This window comes from Plectropomus leopardus, chromosome 13 (genome assembly GCF_026936395.1).
Source record: "Plectropomus leopardus strain MGB_pleo_1.0 chromosome 13, ASM2693639v1, whole genome shotgun sequence".
Lineage (NCBI taxonomy): Eukaryota > Metazoa > Chordata > Actinopteri > Perciformes > Serranidae > Plectropomus > Plectropomus leopardus.
In genome coordinates, this window is record NC_142188.1 from 19538384 (window position 1) to 19566363 (window position 27980).

Genomic DNA, 27980 nt, shown 5'->3' on the forward strand with positions numbered 1-27980 from the left:
GTACTTGTGTTGACAGCTCGCATAATTTAAGTGTACTGGTTAATATGGTGTTTGAGGGTCATCCTGCACTCATCCTTGGAGCATCCAGCCCATAATTACAGACTCCTAATGAGGTTCTGCACTGCTGCAGCTCATTAAGTCAAGCTGATGCCATTCATTTTGCCCTATATTCAGTATAATGGCCAGTGGTGAATTTATTTCTTTTCATATCAGAAAATAGAAAAAATCAGCGCACACACAGGATCAATACTTTCCCCCCCTCTCTCTGCTTCATTTAGGTTTCTCCTCATCCCCTTTTTTCCATTCTATGAGTGGAGTGTGTCATTGAAGGAGCTCGTGGATCCTTGCTCCCTATAATCTGCTGTGTTGGTGTGTGACCCTGCTGCTGTCGAGCGTGGAGACTGAGGACAAATCAGCGTCACACTGACGAGGTCTCAAAGCGCGTTATTATCGCACTACAGCACCGCGTCTTTATCACCAGCGCGCTCCACAACCTGCGGTCACTGCAGACAGACACAGCAGGACTACAACGGGCACACAAACACCTCGGAGGATGTCTGGCATCACTGGGAATCGGGATTGTGAGGAGTGTTTATCTTCGGCACATGTGGCCAACAGCACGGAGTTACACCCGCACCCCGCTGTGGATGAGGACGACGAACTTCTGAGATACATCTGGAGGGAGTACTTACACCCCAAGCAGTATGAATGGGTTCTCATCGTGGCTTACATTATAGTGTTCTTCGTTTCACTCATTGGAAACTCGCTGGGTAAGTTGGATCTGTTTGTTATTTTTTTCCATTCATGCGTATCCAGGCGTGCACTTTGGACAACTTTTTGAGAATGTGAATGAGCATATTTGCTACAATTATGTTATACAATTATTAATTGAATTTTGAGGCCAAAACGAAGGGAATTATAAAATAGTCCAGTTTTTTGTTTTGATGTTCAGTAGCCCCTGATGGAGAAGGATCAAGTCAGAGTGCCTCTCTCAGTGCAGCCAAGTGCAGCTCCAAATGCTCAAAATTGCACACCACGAAGATGCGTTTGAACATATGGATTGTGCAAATTATGCCATCACTTTTTTCACAGTCAGACTCTACTCTCAGTGCAAGACGTTATTCTATGCACACACAGAATGTGTGTCAAATTCACCATACTGTCATCTTGCCTCCGTTTTATTTTATCTGTTCACCATCAATTTCTCTTTTCAGATTGTTTTTTATTTAACTTAACTCACACTGACCATGACTGTGATGCTTGAGAAACTACTGTCAAGTACTGAATGAATAAAATCTTTCCTGCCCCAATAGGGAATTTGCTTTGCACATATGAGTATAAAAGATAAAATAGTACATTAACAACAGCAAAACATAAAACATGAAAAGAATAAAATAAAAATTAAAAGCATCACAGTGAGAATTCATTTTCATTTTTTGTACCAGTGATGGTTGTGCCCAGAAAAGCTCTCATTTTACAGTTATTACAACCTGCTGAATTTGATCAATTTAAGCAAATGCACGCTGTTCATCTCACAGCAGGGTTCCTCCGCCCTTTCATCAGCTGGAGCTATTTTTCCTCACTGGAACCATTTCCTCTATTTTTCCCACACATTTTGGTGATAATTGCTGTCTCAGCAGGAACCTTGAATACATCCCTGAGGACAACTTCTTAAAATATCTCTTACTTTTTAACTAGATGTATTGCCCCAGCTTGTGAGACTGTGGAAGTGTAATATGTTTAAGTACATGAAAAGTTGATTTAACAGTTCCAAATACATATTGATTTGGATGAATCCTATACAACAAAAAGCTAAATAATTAAAGATTTTAAATAAAGATATTCTCTCACGGTGAATAAAGTCTTTGCTGTATAAGAATGGAGATGAGATTTATCTCAACTACAGTGGCCAAAATTTCACAATTATCAAAATTGTGGTATGGTCAAAATGTGCTGAAAATGTCCAAAAGGTGTTGATACACACACTGAGATCATTTCGCCAAGGTTTATGTCAAAAACGACAAAATAAGCAGTACTTTTTGTTTGCATAAACATGAAAATAATAAGTCAATACCTTTTGTAAACACATAGCTAATTTATTTCTATCATAATTCATACACAGGAGCAATTCAGTGAACTTTCCATAGATTAAAGCAAAAGAAAAATCCATGTATAAATATGAAAGAAAGCACAAGGTACATATAATTAAGTAGTGATTAAAATATAATAAAACAAAACAAAACAAAACATGAAAAGGCAATGAAAATAAAAAGAAAATACATAGACTAAAACTTAATGGAAATGGAGGTCTCTTAAGGTCATATTTGTTTGAAAAATGTTTTTAACCTGCATTAAAAATTGCCAGGTAACACCTGTTACACATTGTTATATTAAAAGCACGTCTAAATCTGTTTGTTCCAGTTGCAAGCAGCAAAATGGCTAAATGCTGCTTCACTGTATTCAGATCAATATGCCCTACTTGGTTTATATTCTTTAATCATTTCAGAAAATCAGGGCCTAAACCTTCCATTGATTTGTAGAGTAGCAGCTGCACTTTTAAAAAATCCATTTTGCAATGAACTTGAAGCCAGTGTAAGGACTTGAGAACTGGAGTAATGTGCTCTGGTATCTTGGTTGAAGATAAATCTCAGGCAGCAGCGCTGTGGATGAGTTGCATCTGTCTATTGGTCCCTTTGGGGAGAACATTTCAGTAGTTCACTCTACTGGAGATAAAAGCATGGCGGGGCTTCTCTTGGTCATTTTACAACCAACTCTTCATTCTGGCTGTAATTTTAAGATGATAAAAAGCTTTTAGTAATTGCTTTGATAAGGCTGCTAAAAAGGAGATCTGAGTCTATTACAAAACTCAAGATTTCAGACTTGGTATTTGGTTTTTAAAGTTCAAGAGTTGAGTTGTTTACTAATACAGATTCTCTTTTCTTTGCTACCAACACAATATTCTCTGTTTTCTTACAATTTAATGGAAGAAACAAAAAAATTGTCACCTGAGTTAAAGAAAATTGCTGAGTTGTTTCAAAATTTCTCAATAATCTTATACAGAGTGGCCTTTTTATTTTTCCACAAATGTATTCAGAGTTCTCTTCTTTAAGAGCTGCTCCATGGCAACTTCTTTTAATGACTTTGGGAAAGTGCCTGATAGCAGTAAGCCATTCACTAATCCATTTTTGCAGTTTTTGTTTTTGTTTGGGTTTTTTTTAAGTCAGAAGGTGAGACAGCATGTCAATGATTCAAGGTTTCCTAAAGTTTTTGGGGTCAATAATATTTAATTGTGAAAGTAGTCAGGTTATTTCTGTTTGTTTGGCATTGATTTTTTTTTTTTTAACGAAAAAGGCAGAGAATGCATTACATTTCTCTGTGAAAAGGATTTCTGGGGTTATTTGTTTTGGGGGATTTATCAGCTTTTGGCAAATAGAGTGCAGGTATTATTGTTTCTGTTAATCATCCCAGAGAAATGTAGCTGTCTTGCTGCATGACTCATAGTTGAATCTACAAAGGCTTTGTTTATTTAGGTCATAGTGGATTTGAAGTTTAGTTTTTCTCCACTTATGTTTGGCTCTCCTGCATGGCCTTTTCAGGGCTTTAAACATCATGATGTTTCTCCATGGCGCCTTCTGCTTGCTTCCTCTGACTTTTACCAGTGCAGCACCATTCATAGCATTCAAAGTTCCCAAGTTAAAGGGACAATTTACTGACTTTCAACCAGCTTTGTATCAAAACAATGTGGGTAGTGCATGTAGATGAACTGTAGTAAACTTCTGTCCGTCTAACCACTGCCTAGATTCCCCCATCACACCCCCACCCCGGTGTAATTGGGTGGAGTTACGCTCAAACTACAGGCTGTTCTTCTGCATTTTTGTATTGCCCGCCGCCTCGGAAAAAAGTGGAAAAACGGATAGAAGCAGATCAAGAGCCAGACCAGCCCCTCTTTCACTCAAAGTCTGACCGAAATCCAATCAAATTGTAAAACAAGCAAGTGCTGATCAAATATAAATAAAGAATATGTTAGTGCACTGCTTATTTCTCACCTAAAATGTTTTCAGAAGCATATTTTAACACCTTGTTTAGCCGTAATTGTGGGAGTTTTTGAACAAGAAGTGGGCGCCACACTGCTTCCTGCACAATGACAACAGAACGAAAATAATTAGAACAAACGGTAAAACTAAGCAGCGCTGATCAAATTTAAACCAAGACTCTGTTACAGCGTTGTATATTTTTTTGCATGTTTCTTTTAGAAACATGTTAAAGCTTACTGTTCAACTGTAATTCGAGATTGTTTATTACCAGCCGACTGCCATTGTCTAAAACAGAGAAGGTCTAATTATGTCACCCACCTGCAGGGGCGTTTATTGGTCTGTTATGGAGCAGTGCATCCTGGTAGGTTTTCTCTCTAAAGCATCCTTTTCTCCATTTTCTTTTGCCATGTAGAAGCAATTAAACATTTTTTGTGTCTTTCGACTGCATAGACAGTCTAGTGTTATGGGAGGACCACCTTTTATATCGGTCAAATACCTCTTTTAAGCTATCCAAGAGTACATCAACTGTCTCCATATTAAAGATAGGTGACTATTTTCAATCAAATGAGCACTTGTACTCTCGTTTATGAACCTTATCTTAACAGAAACTGGGCTTATTTGAACAACCAGTGCAATTAGTAAGTCAAAGACGACACAAAAGGGATAAAAAGAGAAAAGTCCTTCACCATAACAGGAAATGACAACATTTTTAATTGTGCATTGACATCAAAGGCAGCCTGTCTTTACATTTCTTGATAAAATGTTTGTATCACTGTAGAGGAGGACAAAGGACCAATAACATCACTAGGTTTGCCCTCTGTTAAATGTTGTGCTTGCATCTGGGAGACAGTTGCTAACTTTGGTTGATGATTTTGAATAATTAATAATTCATCAATAATTTCAGTTTATTCTTGCAATATGTTCTATTTTTGTGTTCTAAGCCAACATGTTATTTGCATTTTGTGATATACAATTGAACATGTTGAAATGTATCTAATGTGTGGACCTTAAATTAATGACTACAGAGAAATCTGGATCAGGCTGGACCAGTTAGGAACCACTGCTTTAGTGCTTTTTGATATAAAAGTTTCCAAAGTCACTGGGCCCCTTCAGATTGCAGGACCCTCAACAACATCCCAAGAATAGAAGAATGAAGACAAAAAATATACTTATGACATCATGCACATCTTATATTTACAGTAAACATCAGATGGTGCAACATAACTTCCTTTGCATTTAAGGGTTTTTAATATTCGTCTACATGGACTTCATTCTTTAGAACTGCTGAAAATGTATATTTCTAGTTTAACTATGAGTCAAATAACTACATGTAAGTTATAGGTATCGCTGTTATTAACAAACCCACAGGGAATTATCACCTCACTCTACACCTTTTGCTCTATGGAGCAATAAAGCATCTTTCAGCTTACTGTTTTAGTTTTACGGCTCAAAACCACTGTTTTGGTTTCCAGAAAGTTAGTAACTGGTTGGTGAGCACAGGGGAGCATTTAGCAGTTAAAGAGACATATTTCCCTCCTGAGTTGGTGCAGATGAAAAACAGTGTTGAAAAAGACTGAATATTGGACTTAAATTCATCAGGTACACACCAACACAACTCAAAATGAATACTAATGTCACTTTGTGACTGTTGGAAGTTGAAATAATTGCACACATAACACCATGTCAACTTTGTAAGTTGACAGTGTCAACTTTGCATATACTGCATGTTTTTACCCCCCCCCCCCCAAAAAAAAAAAAATTGGCAAAAAAATAGTTAACACAGTAATTCAGGCTGAAAAGGAAAAACTAATTACCTTTATGCTATCATTTTAGTAGGGGGGAACCAGAGGCGCCAATCAGGTGCCAGTTGGAGACTTTTGCTTGGCAGATAAGCCTGTGCTGCGCAGCAGAAGCTCCTGGTATCTGATTGGTAACCTCTGATGAGCCCCCAGCACAATCTTAGCGTGATACTGTACATCCTGAGTAATTTATTGATATTTTTTTTTAATGGTATACCACTTAAATTGCCATTTGCTACAGGCTGACAACCACCTGTTGCACTTTATAGATGATGAGATCATCTAACTCAGCCTGCAGCACGTTAGCATCTGATGCCTTTAGGTTTATTTTGGGTTTAAACTGCATTAATTTAATTATGACCACAATAACAGGAGATCAGAGAAGAGATATGTCTTTGAAGTAGGTTTACATAAATGTCACTGTGAGCCACAGCACATCACAAAAGTGTTATGTCAATTAAACAGGAGATTTTTCCTTTAATAATATTAACTAAATATTGATGAGTTTGTTATTTAGACTGTAGACTGAGGTCTTTCTTCATGACAGACTGTCGCCTTCCACCTCTATCCTCTGTGTCTACTCGTCTGTAAACAAAAATTTAAAACCCCATCTCCAAACATTTCCCAGCTCCTTTTTTTCCCAAAAGCCAAAACCCATCCCCTGTGTGCAGCAGCACACCTGAACAGTGCAAACTGGTGGGTGGCAAAAAATTACAGCAAAAGTATGAGAAAGATTTCATGACTTTTTTATGAAGAGTATCTCACTTAAGAACCCTCTAACAATACAATACATATGTTTCTCCTGTTACCTTTGTGGCAGTGTCATAATTGGACACATGTAAATACATTTTGTTCTATAGGACACTGTAAAATCATTGACTCTAAAAAATCTTTTTATTTATAATTTAAACATGTTCTCAGAATAAGAACAGCAACATCAGGATGCTGTTTGTTGACTTCATCTTAGCATTCAACACAATCTCTCCCATGAAGCTGATTACAAAACTTAAAGCTCTGGGCTTCAGTACAATTTTCTGCAACTGTATACTGGACTTCCTCACATGAAGACCACAGAGAGTTAGGATTGGCAGTCTCACCTCCTCTACATTAGTGCTGAACACCGGAGCCCCCCAGGGCTGTGTGCTCAGCCCCCTCCTGTTCACACTGTACTCCTATGACTGCACTCCCAGACATCAGGAGATCTCTACTGTGAAGTATGCAGACGACAGCATCATCAATGGTCGCATTACAAACAACGATGAGAGTTCATACCGGGAGGAAATCAACAATCTTGTTGAGTGGTGCACTGAGAACAACATACTGCTCAACGTCAGCATCACCAAGGAGCTGATTGTTGATCTCTATTAGTTAAAATCTTAAACCTAGTGTCTTATCTTTTGCATAAAAATGTATGGAATTTGACAGTGCTTATCTCTAAAGGCTGTTTTCTCAAAATGAGTCAAAAATCTCAGCTTTAGTGGCAGTCACAATCACAGCACTTTACTGCTTTATTCCTATTGATATACTGAGGGATTTAATAGAGGAGTTTGTGGGGGATTTATGGTTGTTGACAGAATTTTCAGCTTTTTTGGAGTGATAAAGAATGCAAAATCCCCTTTGTAAAAACTGACTCGAAACAAGACTTCTGAACTTCAGGATTTTTGTTATTTAAATGTATGCAAATGTATTTAGATATTCCCTCATTTGAATATTTAATATTCCATATTAAATATTTCAGATAACTTCTGGATAAGTGTCTTAATGTAAGTATTTAACAAGGGAGGTTTCATGGTGTTATCTATTAGTTTGGTTTTTTTTTCTCCTATTCAGCTGGGGTCTCTCCCCTTAATGTTCCTTGACCAGTCCCTCATCATCTACTGCCCATGTGAGCACACTGGTAAACATGTTAAAAAAGACTGATAGACGGATACATCTGAGGGCTAAAAAATGACATCTGAACTGATAGTGAGTAGCAGTTGTGTAATCTTGTTCACAGGAAAACTAGCTACACGTCAGTTAGCCTCGCCTTTCTCACAGCAATTTAAACTTGTCACAGCAGGTTGAGCACAGGTGTAACTTAATAGTAATTGCGACTTAGTTTTGTTCATTCCAGTAAGACAACAATACCAGAGGACACTGGCACACCTAAATGAAACACTTGTTACACCTGTCTATGACATGTCAAAATACACTGATGATAGTTGACACATTCCTGTAATCTTATTTTGGTGGCACATAAAGGTGGTTTTGCAACAACTCATTCAACTTTTTGTCTTGACAGTTTTTTTGTGGCAGATGTTCACAACATATTTGGATACTTCTTCAACAGTGATGAAAGAATTAAGAAAAGATCTTTTTCTTAAAGGTCTAGTTTGTAGGATTTAGTGAAGTCTAGCAGTGAGGTTGCAAAAATGAAAACAACGCAAACCCTAGAAAGAGACAGTGTTTTATTTGCTCCCTCTGGGCTACTGTAGAAATGACATGGACAAATCCAAGGAAGAGGGCTTCTCCATATGTCACCATAAATGGTTAATTCTAAGGTAACGAAAACACGGCAATTCTTATTATCACTAATGAAACGTAGTTATGAATATTATATGCCCTTTCTGCCAATAGATTCCCCTTAATCCCACATACTGGACCTTTAAATGAAAGTAAAAAATTACAGTGTCAAAATAATATCTTACAAGTAAGAGTCTTCAATTCAGAGGTGTGTTTAAGAGGTATTAACATCAAAATAAAGTACCAAAATTAAAACTGTGCAGAATGGCCCATTTCAAAATAATGGTTATTATTTCATTGGAGTATAATTATTGACGCATTAAGCATGCAATCATTAATAATCTTGTAGCTGGTAAAAGTGATTTTAATCTTTAAAAATACATTACGATTATAAGTTAATTGCATAGTCTGTGTATATGTCTATGTATATGTCTGTGTCTCCACTTACCTCACTGTACAAAGTTGAAGCCAAAATATCCCAGGTACAGCTGCTGCTGTCTTGTGCTTGAGACATCGTTGGGGCCAGCCTGAGCAGTAGCAACTTCGCCAGTATCGAGTTTCTGCCAAAACACATATTTGTGAGCATTTCTGATGCTGTTGAATATTAGTTATATTTGGCATTACTCTGATTATGTAAAAAGTAACGACAGCTGTCAATTAAATATGGTGGAGTAAGGAGCACATTTCCTTCTGACATGTACTGTAGTATAAAGTAATAATAAAGGGAATACTGTAAAAGTATGTTAAATTGTACAATGTACAGTAATGTACTTTCTTACTGTCCACCACTAAATGTGTATTCACATTCCATTAATTACAATTAACATTTATTCCAAAGCATGTACGTAATAGTATTACCCCTTGGTTGTATTATAGTTACAGGAAAGTAGTCTATAGTCCTAAGTAAGATGTTGTATCTGTAAACACACATCACAGAAACTGACCCACAAAATTTGTTCTTTAGGAAATACTGAGGGAATATTTTCAAAGTGTGAACCACATCATTATTTTACAAAACAAATAGGAAGGAACCAAAATTGAACAGAATTAATAGTAAACAGTAAACAGCGCATCAAACAGAACAATTCAACTGGAAACAGCACAGTTGTGTCACATTTTTACTTCTGATTGAATGATGAATACGGGTGGGAACGCTGTCTTCGCTTGCATTAATGTGGCTGCAACCATCCATGGATTTATGATAATATGCAGTTCTTTCATGTGTGGTTTTGAAAGATGAGACATGGTCTAGTTTGTCTGTGTTTTTGTGATAGTGCCTGTACCATCTAGGTTTCTGTAGCAGCGTGGTGAGGTCTGAGTGATGCGTGGTGGATCTAAAGGAGTTAACTCCCATCTTTCTCCCAGCAGAAGAAAAACGCGTGCATCCAGCTTCAGTAGCTTACTGTAGCTGTTGTACTGTAGCCATTGTGCACAAATGTAGGAAGTGTAGCCACTTTGTTTGTTCATATTGCAGCGACGATTTTACCTTTCTTCATATTTTAATAACTTTAGATGTTCATTGCAGATTCAGTGATTGAATCATGGTATTATAGCAACGTCTCATATTACCAGTGCTGATCAGATGTGTTAAAAAAAAATCCTTTCACTTGATTTGATGCTGTCTTTGATGTTGTGAGTACTTACAGCCACAGTCTATACTTTTCATCCTACTTATGAAATCCTCTGCAGGTCTGTATTTTATAATTATGATATGACATATGGGGCTTGAAGAAAAAAGATAGCATAAGAAACACTTAATACATTTAAATCAGATAGCAGTCAATCAAGCACAGAGTAGCTAACACAAGACTCCACTGACTGTCAAATATAAAAGAAGAGCGCCTGAAGAGACACTACACTTCACCCGAAATAATAGAAATACATTTCTTTCCTCATATTTAACTATTCATCACTCTAGATTGCTTTGGTGTGAGTTGCTGAGTGTTGTAGATTTCGGCTGTAGAGTCTGCCTTCTCTTCAATATGATGGAACTAAATGGCTTTCGTTTTGTGGTGCTTAAAGCACCAAAAAATACCTTTAAGTCAACAACAATGTCTATTTCCGGAAACTGTAACCCTGAAATAGTTCCTACATGAATCTGATCACAACAAGGCCTTGGATTATCTTAAGTAACTGGGTTATGATTTTCTTTGAGAACCACAAGTCGAGTGCCAGCTAGATTCATTAAATAGGAGAGAGGGCAAACATCTCAGTGGCTGATATCTCCAACACTCAGCGACTCACACCAAAACATTTTAGATTGATAAATAGCACTACAGGTAAGAGGAAAAATATGTATTTTTGATTTTGGGATGAACTGCCCCTTTTAGTGCCCTGCGCACCCTTAGTTCAACACAGCAGTGAGGGGCAGTAAATCTTGTTGTATGTGAACATGCAATGACAATAAAGGTTTAGTTTAACGCTTTTATTGCCTGATAATACCTCTTCTAAGGGCTTTCATTGACATGTTTCTCACTCTCCTGCTACTGGTGCAGCCAAGCTTTCCTCTTGACCATTTTTATTGGTTTGTTGTGTTTGATGACATAGTATCAGGGTGCAATCAGACAGATTTTGCTCTGCATTCATCTCAATGAGAAACAGAGCCAACATTTTCTGATGGAATATTGTCCCACATTATTCACCTCAACGATTCTCTCTGACTGACTGAAATTTGCATTGTTTTATAATAGTCAGACATGGCATTTTAAGGCAAGCACAGGTGTAACTAAAAGAAGATTGCTGAATTCTACTTCCTGCAGTTTCATGGTCTTGAAAAATAGCATGTTACTGTGATGGTTAGTAGAAAGCATGTAAAACATCACAAGCACAAATACAGACCATAGACTGTATATAGAGATGGACAACATGACAGCTCCCCCAAAATGTAACTTTTTAATCTTGATCGCCCCCCCCAGGGATCTGCAGTTGTTTGCTGCTTGGTAAGCATCTTGCCAAGATGTCACTCCATACACAATCCCCTCCACCTCTTACTGACAAAAGCCAGCTCATATACTGCACATGCAATCAGAACTTCAGAAACGTTAATATGTTTGAGATCATACAAATGCAATGTATGTTTTCAGAAAAGTACAATATCTGAACTTTTTCTCCCACACCCTGCACTCTCTATAAGTGGATTTCCCTGCCCTTGCTACTTCATTACAAGTCAGATATTATATTATGCAGCATGCAGGTAGAGTTGTGTCAGAGAGATACTTAACTGAAGTCTGAAGACTTTCTTTCTCCCAAGAAGGCCTCTTCTCTCCGTCTCTTAATAACTGGAACACCTGGTGCCCACACTTGTGTGGGTCCTCTGCATTGTTTCAACTCTCAGGCAGTGGATTATTTTCCACTCTGCCACCACTGGTTCTCAGTCCTGCAGCCACTTCAGCAACCACGGTGCCTTCTCAGGAGCTGCTCACCACAACACATCAGTTAAAACACTTAGTTTTCAGACGCATCTTTGTTTTCCCCACCCAGCATCCAAATTCTTTTTCATTTTATAAATTCTCACTGCAGACGGGTTAAGCCGTGTAGTAAGTAATGATTATTCAATAATTTCAAAAAACAGCTATGCCACAGTTGCATACAATTACAAAAATTCTACTTTTTGTACTCATCTACACAATACAATTTTTTCAGTTACAAGAAAGTGATGTGCTCCACTGAAATTATACAAGATAGTGCCAACTTCAGCTGTGTGAAGGAGAAGGAAAAATCTGTTTACAAACATTTACGTTACTTTTCTCCATCCTTTAAAACAAACCAATTCGTTTATTACAACTGGATCTTACTGTATTCACCAAGCTTGTCAAATTGCTAAGATCTTATGGTGCAAACAGGCATTTATACATAAATTAGATACAATTATACCATAGATGTACTTCTTGCCCCATCAGACTTTGTTGTAGCTCTGTTGCCGTGGTCCCAGATCATTCCTGAGTAGCCTACTCTCAGCTACAATTGAACAAACTCAATCAAGTCTCTTTTCAGAGCGTCAAGGTCATAATATAAACGTTGCATTGATACTTTATATTTCCAAAGCAATATGTGATGGACTGCAAACACCGGTCACTTCAAAGCATTTTAACCAGACACCTCTAAAGTACAAACCTGTGAAGTGCAGACAAGGGATACTCAAACTATTAAAAAAATATTTTCTTAAGATCCCTACTTTCAGAATGATGCCATTTTTTTAAATAAATATGCTGCAATGGTAGAGCCAGAAGGCAGCAGAATACAGAATTTACTGCATGAAACCTTGTAAAAAAGCAGGAGAAATTGTCTTATCTAATTTAAAACCCATTTGAGTTCAAGTGCTAGAATAATGTTGAATGTTGAATAATGTTAATCTTCTTTTTCATTTCACTGTATATAACCTTCAAATTTTATGACAAGATGTGAGCTTCACCTATTGATGCTCAAAGCTTGTCAGCACATTAGCTAGAAAACATAAACTACCTAGTTAACATTCGTGCTGTTTCTTTGAAACACACAACAATGCAAAATATTTAATGTTTTGTTAGTTGGTTATGGAGTCTAGTTACCAGGGCAGAATATATTTTACTCAAAATTTTACTCAAAATACTCACATTTTGTTTAACACATTGTCGTGAATAGAAAGAAGCACCTGCCAAATACAGCACCCATCCATGTTTTAACTTTTAAATTGTTGTAGATGAATATATCAGGACAATAAGTAAACTAGGTGCTTTGTTGAGTAATGTTTCGCCCCTCTTTAAATGACTCGGTTTGTGTTAATGATCTATTCTCACTGTTTACCTCTGTATTGCTGCCTGCATCTATGGTCCAGAGTAAATAAATCTGAATCTCTGAATCTGAAGTTTTAAAAGCAAAAATACTATGGTTAATTTGTATTGATTAAATTTGAGGTATATTATATATTACTCTGAATTTGAAATACTCTGAACTGCTTCTATCCAGCTGCTGATTCAGGGCCTGCGAGCGAGCCAGATCATGTATAATAAATCTTTTATTCCATATCCTCACCTGTTGCTGCCATTTTCTGTCTATTTGCACAATTTGTTTGTTGTTGTATGGTGTAATGCATCTAACGATTTGCTTTTGTCTGTAATTTAACGTATTAGAGAAGCCAGAGACAGATTTCCACTAAAGTGGATTATAAAATTAATCTAATCTAATCTAATCTAATCTAAATCAATGCGATGTGGATGCATTTTGACATCCATGATGACAGATATGACATTATGAAAATGTTTTTAGATTTCTGATGTGACTTTAAAACCATTATGTGCATTTGCCAATTTAGGACACTGGATTAGTCTTATTTGCATTAATATTTGTGTTGTAGCTGTTTCTCATAATTCACCTCTATGAAAGAGATTACACTGTACTGTGACAGTCTCAGCACGTACTGTCATACTAACACATTCAATTGTCTGTATGTAAATTTCTGATTAATTCATTTGCCACTGGGAACACAGTAGTAAACAAAGATGTTTAATTTATGCTATAAAGGACAGCATGACTTCAAGACAGCGACGATTACCATTAAATACCCTGCACTCCTGTGATAAGTGTTGCCTTAATTGATTCCTCGGGCGGTCTTTAATAGTGCATCATTTTCAGTTTGTTTTGCAGTGTGGAAAAACCGTCACATGCGAACCGTGACCAATTACTTCATAGTGAATCTCTCCCTCGCCGACATCTTGGTCACCATCATCTGCCTGCCTGCGAGTCTCGTAGTAGACATCACAGAGACGTGGTTCTTTGGAGAGACTCTTTGCAAAGTTGTGCCTTATCTGCAGGTAAGAGATCAACTTTTTAGAAATCTTGACCTAATCTATAAAACTTAAGAAAGCTCAAGAAAGATTTATGAATACAAGCGTCATACTGTAGCTGAAGGTCCAATCCAAACACAGCCCTTGCCTCTATCACTTAGCTCTTACCTTTATGTTTTGTGGGTTACTGTCAACAGGTAAGGTGTCCCCATTCTTGTTGGGATAGATGAGTAAGACGAAATACAAGGCCCTTTAAACACAAGTTTATATGGGAAATCATGGCCAAGATGGCTAAATAAGCCACAAAATGTAACACACAAATATATTTTCAGGGTTTATAAAGATTTCAAAATAAGATCACCATCATTATCTTAATTTTTAACTTATCATGGTTGTTTTCTTTAAATAGAATAAATAGAATACAGAAAGATACTGCTAGTATGCAGATCGGTAGCTAAATACCTAATTTTACATGTTTTTTTGCTGATTTGTGCATGATAGTCCAGCATTCGGACACATTTCCAGGTCGATGGCAAATGACGCACGAATTTTACGTTAAGTTCAGCAGCAAAGTGGCTGTTATTGTTAACGGTCCCATCAGTGCAGACTGACAGGGTATGCACAGTTCCCCAGGAAGTGGGCTAGGCCTTGAGGTCAATTATAGACAGTGCAATCACATTTCCCAAGTCTGTCACGTGATGCCTTTGAGCCTAAAAACACTTTTTCCTATTGACTTACATTGTGAAGAGACATCTGGATATCAGTGGATACAATTTTGAGCCTCACAACCCCACACAATGTGACTTGTTTCATTATCATAATTTTAATACATTCGGTCTGATAACAATATTAAATCATTTCATCCTCATTCAAGTTAGTGGAGCACTAAACTGGAAATAGCTGGCTCGGCTGGCAAAAGTCTCAGGTGCCCTTGCTTTTAAATCCAATGATGCAGAAGCAGCGCCGATCATCAGGGTCATTTTATAAGGAAATTGAGTATTTTAGATTTCATGCCCCAGTGAGCAAATTTGACAGGAATTAAATCCACTTTTTCTAAAATGATGTATCCAGGTCTCTTAATGCATCCACGCAGGAGTACAGGTTGCTAACATTGCCTATTAAGTGCTAGTGGTCTGGCAATAAAGTGGCCTTCTGTTCAATTCCACTGATTGATAACATGAAACTTAGGTTGTGAACAAATCACTAACAGCTTTACAACTTGATGCCTGTAGCCCGCATAAAAGGAATCTGCACTGCAGAAGACTGCATATTTGCGAAGTCCAGCAACACTCAAAGACTACTGATGACAACTGACGACATATGTGAGTCTTGAAGGGTTGTCCCCCTTCATGGGGGTAGATTTCAATCACTGGCAACTGTAACTCTGCTCAGCGGGACAAGATTAACCACGAAAGGAGGGGAAGAGGTAAAAATAAGACATGAGACTGGGCCAAGGATGGAGAAAGAATGCAGATGTGTTGTAAGCCAAAACTGAAAATAATGTAACATAACTATTCACCTAAATAAGGCAATATTGTGTCAAAGTCAAAAAAGCAAGTGTGTGCAAAGATGAGTGAATGTTACAAAGCAAACCAAACAAAGGGGAGAGAGACAGGGGCCAGCTTTAAAGTCTTCCCAGCCCTGCTGCCCAGGTGAACCTCCTCCTCCCCCATGCCTGACTTCTCTAGACGGCAGCAGAGGTCATCAAGACCCATGTGTCCATTATTCTTACATTTTTCTTCTCTGTATCTATGCGGGTCATTTTTTGTCAGATTCCATGGGATGTGCGCTGTATGAAGCCTTTGATGCTATCCCATATTGATTTAATGAATGACCTGAGCAAGTCTTTTGCTTTCTTAATATTTGAAATTCCACTGCAGGATCATCCCCGCTATGCCAACACATCTGTCAAAAGAGAATCATACATTTCACACTGCAGGGCACATTTCATCAGTGTTGAGAGAGTGGACCCGAATCCTACACTATCCTGCACAAATCCCACACAAACAACAAATCCTACAAACGCAGTACACACACCTATATCAAAGTGAAAACCCTCATCATATTGCAAAGTTTGGTTTGGTGTGAACAACACATTCTTGAATTTATTCCAGACAGACTCTTCTGCTGTGTTGGCTGCTCAGTTTGCCAAACACATCACACCTCATGGCACTGAATTAGCAGCTTATTTGAAGTGGTTCACGGTCACATTGGCCCTGTTTGCTGATGTGTACTTATACTAGACTGTAACTTTTGCAGCAACAGTATTCATAAGGGCAACCTCATTCTACTTTCATGAACCCAGAAAGATATCTCTCTCCCAAATGAATTCCCACTTGGGAATTACTTCAGTTCTTCCTGCATTTCATGTGACATTTTGTTGGGTTTTCTGTGCTGCTGCGCTTTATCGCCTCAGGGGGGATCATCCCCAAGAAGTGAAACTGTGCTGCTATTTCCATCTGCAATATAGTATGTTGTACACCTAAAGACACAACTGGTTCCTGAAAGAATTTCTGAAATGTTCGAGGAAACGGTGTCATGAATGAATGTTGACTTGCAGCCACATGGGCTAAGTTTTTGGTTTGTAATTGCAGTTAAATGAATACTGTAGTAAACTAGAGAGATTCGCTCAAAATCAATACGGCACCCACAAAAAGATCATTTAAATATTCATTACTTACTCCATCTTATGTTGAATTTGTGACAAAAAGCAGTATTTGACAACTTCAGAATGACAATGGGTTATATTACAAGTCTCATTTATCCATTTGTATGCTCAGTACTTCCAAATGCATTTTCATTGAAAAACCTAACCATTTAAAACACATCCGCATATGAGTTGCAGGCCTGGGCATGCACGTTTGAATTTAGATTCCAACCTTGTTAATAACGTAATAGTTTTTTGTTTGTAAAGCCTGCATGAAATAACATGGTAAGAACAGACAGGGCAAAGTATCTACAAAGCATGTTTAGAAGTTAAACTGAGGAACATTGTATTTTTACCACAGCAGATCCTTGTAAATTACATCCATAATAAGAGAGCCAAATGCAGCCGGACTCTATTTGCACCACTGTGGTCTCTTCCTAAGTCCTTGTGAATTGTCCTTCACATTCCTTGATCTCATGTTTTTCGTCAAGGACAAGTGTTATGGAAACACATTTTTTGTCTACACATATGAATATCTGCTGCCTGTGGCAACACTGTGCCTACATTATAATTAAAAATCTGACCAGCTCTTTCATACAACATCAAGGACTGACAGAGCTTGGAAACTGTCTTTTCCATCTGATGGATGTGGAGATCAGGTCATATGACCTTCTCATGTTATGAACATGTGTTACCAGCTCATATATAATGTATTATACCTGAACCAGGCTTATCTTTTCATTTTTCTCCAAGGTATCACAAGATCATATTGCGCCTACAGTGTGCTGCTTTTGATTACCATATCTGCAGGCTCATCCACTACCTGGGGTCTCTATGTTTGAGTCACAATCAGCGCATTTACTGATGTCACCTCCAATTTCAAGGCTCCTATACAAGATCCACACATCCCTCAATGTACTATTGATTTTCTGTCAGGCAGAGGACAATTAAACCAGGGTTTGTCTCTTTCTGCTTACAAGGTAATGTTTTTTACCCTCTGTTTAGACCTTTTTAATCAAAGAAATTAGTCAGCGAATGTGATTTAGTTCACCAATGGTATCCTTGAGCTGAACTAGTCAAGTAATGGAGCTAAGCGTTTCACACAGGTTTATTATGAATTTGATGCCGCTGCTTTGAACCAATTGGAAATGGGAGGGCAGCATCTCCAGAATAAGATGTTTTTCATGCATTAAAATTACACATCTAATGTTAGTCCTATTTCAGCGGTCCATAATTGAAATCTTGCCTCATCTCTCACGACTGACTTCCTAAAGTCTCCGTAAGAGAAGAGCAGGTGTGTAATTCAGATAGAGAAATAAGAGTAGCCTGTTCTCCATCAAGGACACAAGGAAGACGATTGTGGCAGTGAACACCCTGATGCCACCCATCATGGCCAGATTCATCATGTTGACAAATAGATGAAGGATGTTTTGGCAGTCTTTTTTTCTTACTGAAGACAAAATGTGTGACAATTGAAAATAGGCATTTTTAGATCCATCTGAACTGTGACATTTCCCGTGGAATTTAATCTTCTAAGAAACAAAACAAATTGAACACTTTGGTTTATCTGTTTTACTTTAAATACCTTGGGTCTAAAAAGCAAAAGCACTGTTCTCATCTGCAACTGAAAAAACAAAAACAAAACAAAAAATGGATAAATAGGAAGGCTGTGGGCAAAACTTACTTTATAGCAATGTAAGATATAAAGCCAGACTGATGACGTGATCTGACAGAAGTTCATCACTAAACAATGTCCATCACTAATCCCCAGCATTTACAAATTTTGAAACAATGTCCATCACTAACTTTGACTATAATCATTTTCACCTGGTAAAGTTAAAGATCCAAGACTTCAAGTGCTCATATTTCTCTCAAATTTTCTCACAAATTTGTTATAATATGTGTAAATTAGCACTTCTCCTTTTCCCAAGATAATCCCTCCACCTGACCTCATATCACAATTCTAATTAAACAGCATCATTACTGCACAGGTGTGCCTTGGGATAGTCATAACAGAAGGCCACTCTGATATGTGCAGTTTGACCATTCAACACAATATCACAGATGTGGCAAATTTTGAGGACGCTTGCCATTGGCATGTTGACTGTAGGAATGTCCATTAGAGATGTTGCCCATCATTTCACTACAATAAGGCGTAACCAATGTCATTTATGTTAATTCGAATGGTACATGCAACTGGCCTCTTAACTGCAGATCATGTGTAACCACGACAACCCAGCAACTCCACATCCAGCATCTTCACCTGCACCAGCCACCTGAACAACTGATGCAACAACTGGTTGCACAACTGAAGAATTTCTGCACAAACCATTAGCAATTGTCTCAGTGAAGCTCAACTGCAAGCTCGTCATCCTGACTAGTTCATCATCGTAAACAACTTGAGACTGATATGAGACTGGTTGGATGTACTGCCAAAGTACAAAAAAAAGGAAGCTGTGGAATTTATTTTCTGGTTTCTTACTTTAAAGTACAGCAAATCCTAAAATAAATAGAATGATTTTGTCTGGACATAACTAGAATTTCTTTTCTTTTTCTCCAGACCATCTCTGTTTCTGTATCAGTCCTCACACTGAGCTGCATTGCCCAGGACCGCTGGTATGCAATCTGCCATCCTCTGATGTTCAAGAGCACAGCCAAGAGGGCTCGCAAGAGTATTGTTGTCATCTGGGTTGTGTCGTGCATCATCATGATCCCTCAGGCTATTGTGATGGAGTGCAGCAGCCTGCTCCCTGAACTAACTAACAAGACCAGCCTGTTCACAGTGTGCGAAGAACACTGGGGAGGTTAGTTTTCAGAAATCCCCTCAAACGCATGACAACATCATGCCAGATCACTTACTTGTCGCCAGATGCACAGGTGATACTGACATCAAACGACTATTCAAAACAGCTAAAGGATTAGTTTGATACATTTTTCTTTTGTAAATGGACACAACCCTCAAAAGAGCAATATTTACTCTGTCGGTGTATGGGTGTATTTGACAGATGTCGTTTTGCTTCCGTAAACGGCAACAAGGTTAATAGGGACTAATAAAGTAAAATGAATGACTTTGCTGAAGTTCATACAAGCAAGTCTCCGATTAAAATCATAAGAGGAGAAGAACCTCGCAAAAAAGAAAAGCTTTCCAACCTCCTCACCTTCATCAGATTAAAGTAATAGAGGCAGATTATTAATTTGAAAGCTATGAAAACCTTATCTTGTACTTTATAGATGCCCAAAGGTCCCTGGAAAAAAATTACTTTAGAACTGAGGATGTTGAAACGTTAACATTTGAAATAACTCAAAGTAACAGTTTAGTGTGCTTTTGGGGAGTTTTCTATTTGTCAAGTCCACATGCTGAAATAATGTGCACTGGGCTGTAATACAAACAAGCAACATGCGGCACATAAAGAGTGTGATAAGTTTTATTTTTATCACCTCTCCAAAACCAAAATAACCCTGTCTCCTAGAAATGATATCTATTACTAAATTGTTTTTATAATTAAGTTGTGGTGATAACATAATGGCTGCCTGGATTATGTTCAGAGACACAGTTTCTTTGTGTTAATGCAGCAGCACATTTATGTGCTGCACTGTGGTTGGGTTTAGACAACAAAAGAATGCTGATCGAGGTTGAGGAAAGATTTTGACTTTGGTAAAATGCTGATTAAAAAAGGGTGAAGTCACTATGAATGGATAGATTATTGCAAGATTCACCTTTCTGGCGAAAAACAAATAAAATCCATTATTTCTAATAACGTGAATCCATACACTGTCAGTGTGGAGCCATGAAGTAGTCTAAACTACTTTTTCTAAGTTGCTTCATTAATCAAACTAGATTTCTTCCTAGTTTAGTTTTGCTGTAGTTCCTCTTCTTCAAGTGCGAAGTAATAGCAGAGTAGCTTCCTTAACACTGCTTGCCAGAAATGTTAATTAGCAACATTTCCTCATTATATTATTAGATAATGTAATTTTCTCTGATTTATGTTTCCCTGTATTTGCTGTTTTAAATTAGTTACATATACATCATTTCTATGAGACAGGGCCGACCCAAATCACAAGTGTGTAAGAGGTAGATTAAACGGTGTGTTTATCTGCTCTAATTTAAGCAGCAGACTTCCTACATGAGTAACCCCTCATTTATCTAAAGACACGGCCTGTTATTACTGAAGCTGTTTTAAAAGGTTACCGAGTTCTCCCTGAGTGGTGAGAACTGCATATTCCTGACAGGAGCTCGTACAGCCAAAGCAAAGACTACCAGACAGTGTAATGACACTAAGGCAAAGTACTTTTATACAAAAACATATTTTTCTCTGACAGTTCAACCAAAAGATGATAAATTATCTGAAGTCTATAGTGTATGAACGACTGAGTCATCAGTATTTTAATAGACTCAGCAGGAGACGCATTTCCTTGATACCGCTGTTTAAAATTTGCAAGATTTTTCAATTACAATATGTGCTGATAAAACTGATCATAGTTTGACATGATGTGATCTTAATGAGAGTTAAGGGGTGGATACATTGTTTGTTAGAGGTGACTGTAGCTGCCAAGTAAAGCATCCTCTATTTTTTCAGCTTAGGTCATTATTAAAGCCCTGACACACCAAACTGATATTAAAGAACTTGCGCTGAAGAAGGCCGGCTGTCTTGATCAAAAAGTTGCACCTGAACACACCACGAAGACTGGCCAACCAGCATGTATGTTCTGTGCACGCGTGAGAGGAAATAACTCTCATGCCTTCAGATGTTGGTCGTCTGTATCATTCAAAAACAGGAAAGAAAAAAAGGTCAAACCATGGTGACTCTACTTAGACAGTTGGTATATTAATAACACAATCCAGTACTGAAAGAAAAAAGCATATTTTCCGTGCACAATAACACAAACCATCAGAAAATGTTTCTGCTTAAGAGCTCAAAGGCTTAAGAAAAACATTTGTTTCAACCTCACTGACTTAAGCTCTTTGTTTACTATCCTCACTTTCATGTCTCTCCTCCTGTGCTGAGCTAAAATGCCAATCAGAATGACTTCATTCACCAATGGGCTCCACCATTGTCGATTCAATATGCTGAATGGGCTGGAAAAAAAGCCTACAAGGGCAGATGAGGGCCAACAGTGCATGACACACCACAGCAACTGGCCCTTAAAAAGGTTAAAAAAAAATACACCATCAAGCCAAAATGGCCAAAAATAAGTATTGATAAAACTATTTCATTCATACATTTCCAGAAATAAAATAAAGTTACAGAGTGTATGCATTATTAGGCGGAGGTGTTTCTTACTGCCTGCCAGTAATTGCACCCTCTCCTTTGTCAGACCAAGTGAGTGTTACTATATTTTCAATGTCAAGCCAAAATGCATGAGCTGTTGTAATCCTGTCTCCAGAGCGAAGGTGTGATTGCAGTACCTTGGACAAGTTGTTTTGTTTTTCATGGTGCATCCTCTTTTTCATTCATTAACTCATCCACCTGTGCCTCCTCCTGACTCAGCTTCCTGCCTTTTTCACTGCTTCTCATCAGCTATCAGTTCCAGTGTTTACGTACAGAAGCTCACACAGCCCGTGTTTTGCAGATTGTCTTCATTACCTTTGTGCTTTATAGGTCCATCTATTTCTACTCTTGTCTGTTACCTGCGTGAAAGGCGGTTTCCTGTCTTGATTATGTGTTACAACCTGCCAGACTACCTGTTGCCAGCGTCCTGCTGTGTGTCTGATTCACAAGCCTCACAGGCCTGCCTCAGTGCCTTTGAATGTTTTTGCCTGATTTGACTGCCAGCAAATTGCCAACTGTACTCCCGTTTAATGAATTTTATATTCACTAAATGCTTTTAACTCAGTCAACCATGTCGCAGTGTCTACAACTGGGTCATGTTGCTACCAGACTCCTGACAGCTTAAAAGGAGTGTATTCCCTCTTATCTTTGACCATGAAAGTTTGACTTGCTTTAAATTCAAACTGTCAAGCGTTAACAACACTGTCAAGATGTTGAACATTTGATTTCAAAGTGGTGGATGCATGATTCAGAGAAGATTAATTTTTTTTTTTAGCTTTGAGCATGCATCCCTTCTTCTGTTCTACACACACAGGGCCAATTACCCCCAAAAAGGCATTTACATTTTAACACTTTTGAGCAGGGGTCATCTGAGCCACACTTTGTTATTATTTTAAAGGCAGGCTAAGTTATCACCAAGGGCCCCACAAAGGCCTATTTCCAATCAAATTAAACAGATTTAGCTCCTGAAGCACAATGACTACATGCATAAACAATCCTTGCTAGAAACCAAAACTTTTAAGGTCTCGCGAATGTGTCATACAGCAAACCATTACTACAAACTACATTTCCTTACTTGGAGAAGATTTATCCATGCAAAACTAAAACAGTAAGTTCTTAAACAAGCATAATTTGCTTGTATTGGGATTCTGATTATATGACTATTAAACTGGAAGGGTGTTTGATTCAAGTATAATAAGGAATCATAAATTATTAACAGTATATATTTTTTACTTTTCATCAAGGGACCTGGAAAACAAAAGTGTTTTGTGCTATAGAAGAATCCATTTTAATTGATTTTCAGAATCTCAAAGCAGCCAAAGAATAACAAATGATTCAATTTGCAAAGAATTTTTCCTGGCCTATAATGAACAGGGATTTAGTCCTGAAACAAAATCACTATGATCCCTGGATTTTTATCTTCCTTTTATCATTTGGTGCCTCAGATGGATCAACTGTGTCAGACTTGCTGACATCTTTATCCTTTTAGTTTAACACAAGGTCACAGCTCTGTCACACAGTTCTAAAGACTGCCATAACACTACCCTGTGAAAATAAAAGACACATCGCATAATGATGTGAAACACACACAGATATAAAGACTGTCACTGCACGCCAAAAAATTGAGAATGCTTCTTGTATAAGTGGCGAATGTCTTTGGAGGACTTAATTGTTTTTTCTTTTTTAAAACCTTAATACAACTTTGAAAAGCTTTGAAAAGGTTTCTTCTCCACCTCGGAGTTATTTCCCAGCAGGTAATAAGAAAATCTGCTGCAGAGTAATGCATCAATACTGTAACTTTTTTTTTCGTAGAGGTGTGAATCAGCTGGTTTTATCTGCACATATTTTTGGCCATTTTGGCTCAACAGTTTCATGACAATCTCCTAAACTGAAATGATAGAGGGTGCATCATTAAGCAGGGACACTCACATCTACTGAACAATGCATCTAACCCTTAACTTTCAGTAATACTGTTAAGATGTTATCAGCACATATTTGATTTGACTGACTTTGTACTCATAGAGTGAATTTGAAACCTGAAATTCCTTTTTTTTCTGCATTTAAAAACCTATTTTTCAAAGAACTCTTTAACAAAAATGTCCTTAACGCCCCAATGAAGAACACCAAAGAGTTCACCTTCAGAAATATTGAGAGACCGATCAAGGAAACCTGGCAAGTTTAAGACCAATCATATCAAGGAAATGCTATTTTTACTAAGTCTAATAAAACATTGATTACTTAGAATGTTCATAGACTTTAGACTTCTCATTATTTATCATCACTGATGAAGCGAAAGAAAATCAAATCATTTTAAAGGGCTACTTTGCAGAATTTGTTACATCGAGTGGTGAGGTTGCAAAACTGAAACTTCTTCGAAGTGTCGAGCATGTAGGAGAAATACAGTGGCTAAAGCAAAAACATTGATTGCCAGATTTGAGCCAGGGTTTAGTCTCAGTTGTGGGCTTCTGTAGAAACAACATGGTGGACTTCATGCGAGAACTCAATATGTAGATTTGGACAGCTCAGGTGATTATAAACTAATGAAAATATAGTTATGAATACAATAAACATTTTTTTTACCAATAAATGCCCCTTAATCCTTTTCACACCAGACCTTTTAACAGCTGCCCACTTTGCATTCATTAGCCCATTTGTGCACATTCCATCAAAGGGCATGCAGATCCCAGTGGGCCGACATAACTTTGAAAAAAAAAAAATGATTTAGGACGGGAACATCCATTGTGTAGAAGGTCTGTCCTAAATTCTGTTTGTTTCAGGGCTTATACTCCAGCTGCTTCACCCAAACTTAAGTTAAACAGCGTATATCAGTGATTCCTATCTCTGATTTCTATTTAAAATATAAAGTTTGTATATATGAACATACAGTTTAAATTTGATCAAAAATCTACCAGCTACTGTTGTCACGACTGCTTATTTTGAGTGATAATCTGCCACATTATTATTTTAAGTATACTGCACTACTTAAAAAGATTTACAGGCATAGCAACAGTAACTGAGGGGGTGGGAGTCTCAGCTAACAGTTACTATCCAGACAGTTCTCAGTCAAGTTATAATGATGCTTTCTATTCTTTCAACAGCTGAGATCTACCCAAAGGTGTATCACACCTGTTTCTTCATCGTCACATACTTTGCACCGTTATGTCTCATGGTCCTGGCATATATCCAGATATGTCATAAACTTTGGTGTCAACAGGTGTGTATTTCAGCATGATGCGTTTCCTCAAAAGTGGTACATCAGCTCTTAAAGAGCCATATTTTAACTGATCCTCCTTTGGAAAGTTTTTAAATCCTTAAATATGCACATATTTGATCAACAGATTCCTGGAAGCACATCAGTGTTGCAGAGAAAATGGAGGTCTATTCAGTGCTCAGCTCCAGCTGCAGGGTCGGGAGAGCCCATGAGGGTCAGGACCAGCACGGTTTGTGCTGAGATCAAACAGGTCCGAGCCCGACGCAAGACGGCTCGCATGCTGATGGTGGTGCTCTTTGTTTTCGCTCTCTGTTACTTGCCAATCAGCGTGCTCAATGTCATGAAGAGGTAAAAATATCTCAAGGGCTGCAGCCTCAAGGACCAAAAGCTGTGATAAAACCAAGGCACATATTTTGCATTTCTGTTTCACATTAGGAGTGTACCTTAGTATCTGCATGTTTAATAATGACTGATATAGAAAGTACTGAATTGCTACTTGTTTTCTGCAATCTGGTCATAAAAAACGATGATTTATTGCATTAAAAGCATGCAAAATTTAATCTCAAAGAGATACATGTTATACTTTTCCTGCAGAGTCTTTGGGACCTTCAAGAAGACCAATGACAGAGAGACAGTTTATGCATGGTTCACTTTCTCTCACTGGCTCATATATGCCAACAGTGCAGCAAATCCCATCATCTATAACTTCCTCAGTGGTGAGTTTTTAACCTACTTCATTATTTAGACCAGATGTGTGGGTTCATCACTGCCCTCTAATGGACAGCTTGGACACAACAATGCAGCTTTATGGCTCAAATTCCTCATTTGATAATATGGTGTGCATAGGCAAATATAAATCTGTGATAACGTTATATTTATCCAAAAACTCTTTTATGACTAACATGTTTTTAGGTGTTTTATGGCCCCGATAATGAAATGCCTGTCAGCTTTTCCATAACAAGCATACTATAAAGTGAATTGTTTATGAGTGGATTTCATTTTTGTGTTTTTCACCAGGAAAGTTCCGCGGAGAGTTCAAAGCAGCCTTTTCTTGCCACTGTTGTGGGAAAGCTGAAAATCGAACACAGAGGGCGAGGCCCAGAGCAAGCACAGACAGCCGAAAATCCCTGTCAACTCAAGTCAACAACATGGACAATGTGTCACGGATATCAGATCAGATAGTGTAATCTTATAATCCAGCTGGGAGTTCTTCTGACACACTCATCATCGCAGTAAAAATGTTGAAACTTGGTTGTAAAAACAGACACTGGAACGAAAAAGAAGGTCTCAAAAAAATTGTTTTATGATTGGTTTCACGGGATCACTTTCTGGAAATTAAGAGCTTTAGAGAACTGACCACTGAAAACCTCCTCACTTCTTTTACATGATCACAAACACTTCAGATGGCAGTCATTTGTAATTTACATAAGCTGTTTATTTATTATCAGAGGACATAATTTGAATGTTTAGTATTTAATAACCCATAATGTATGTATAGTACTAGATATGGGTAAAGTTATTGTGTTGTAAATGGAATATTTTCATTGTATGACTTTCAGTAGCTGTATTTATTCATATTTATTGGTTTACTGTTTTTATTGATTATTATTTTTACCACAGAAGAGCAGTCTTAATTCTTACACCCTGATTCCACCAGCAGCGTGTTAATGACATTACATCTGTGACGTTGAAACACTCACAGACAACGTCTGTGAGTGTTTCAATAGCAGAGCGTCGTGCTCGCTGACTTACTTCATCATTTACCTTGATTTTTGTTATTCTACCGTGGCTGAGTCGGCTACATATATAAATGCTTCGTATTCTGTCTTTTTCCATTATGTTTATTGATGTTTTTACCCACTTTGTTGTCTTGTAGCCTACTGTACAGCCACGAATGAAGTACATAAAAGAATTTTGGCCATGTTTCAATCAAAAAACATGTTCATACATACAGATCAGTAGAAAAAATCCAGTTAAACATGGAATAGATTGACATTCACAATCACAAGCATTGTCTAGAACATCTGCAATCATCTCCGCAGGCCGTGCTGTGGCCGTAAAGAGACGCTGACGGACATCCGCAATCAGCTCCGCAGGTTGTGCCGTAGCTGTAACGCAATGCTGACGGACCCGGTGGAATTTAGGAGTTATAAAAGATCACACTCGTATGTCTCTCTCATGAGCAGACATCTATCTTTAGTATGTCAGTCGTCAATGTAAATGCCTCAAATTTATGGTTCTGTGCATTTACAGTATGAAAATGTTGCCAGGTCAAACATCAAGAACATCAGACTAATGAATATTCAACACGATACCTGCATGAATGTGTCCTGGTGAACCTTGTTATGTCTTTCTTTAACTCAACTCACGCTGGGCTTGTTTTGAACTTCAGATAGGTGGACTCTGTGTTTTTTTTGTTTTTTTTTATTGTGGCTGCACACTTGACCACTATGGACAGTACAAAAGCAAAATGATCCATTCAAAGGTCCTGAGTGACACGCACAGAAATGCTCCTGTCAGTCAGCTGTACTGACAGCTTTAGAGTGCAGGAGACACTGTCCTGTTGCAAAAACAGAGGGTATCGTGAAAATAGTCTTATAAATCTATGGGGGCCAGTGCAGAATTATTACTACTTCAGACTACACTTTTTTGGTCATCAAAACTTGCTTTGGTTTGTCACTGCTTCAAAGCTTTTTATTGTTATTTTGTTTTCTTGTGTGTGTTTGAGTTGTGAAAGTTTGAAAATGACCAAAAT

General features: G+C 37.8%; 1 protein-coding gene across 1 annotated transcript; it reads left to right on the forward strand.

The window, feature by feature from the left end:
- Positions 1-349: 349 nt before the first annotated feature.
- hcrtr2 (hypocretin (orexin) receptor 2) lies at positions 350-27980 on the forward strand. The gene is made up of 7 exons (XM_042502043.2): positions 350-770; positions 13946-14124; positions 19305-19548; positions 25113-25228; positions 25353-25573; positions 25820-25941; positions 26243-27980. The coding sequence occupies exons 1-7, from the start codon at positions 554-556 to the stop codon at positions 26410-26412; spliced, it is 1269 nt and encodes a 422-aa protein (XP_042357977.1). The 5' UTR covers positions 350-553; the 3' UTR covers positions 26413-27980.

What these genes read in the sequence shown, in the direction of transcription:
- hcrtr2 (XM_042502043.2), top strand. Translation starts at nt 554, where the DNA reads ATGTCTGGCATCACTGGGAATCGGGATTGTGAGGAGTGTTTATCTTCG. An exon ending in ACTCATTGGAAACTCGCTGG is followed by an intron (nt 771 to 13,945) that starts GTAAGTTGGATC and finishes CATCATTTTCAG; the next exon opens with TTTGTTTTGCAGTGTGGAAA. An exon ending in CATCTATAACTTCCTCAGTG is followed by an intron (nt 25,942 to 26,242) that starts GTGAGTTTTTAA and finishes GTTTTTCACCAG; the next exon opens with GAAAGTTCCGCGGAGAGTTC.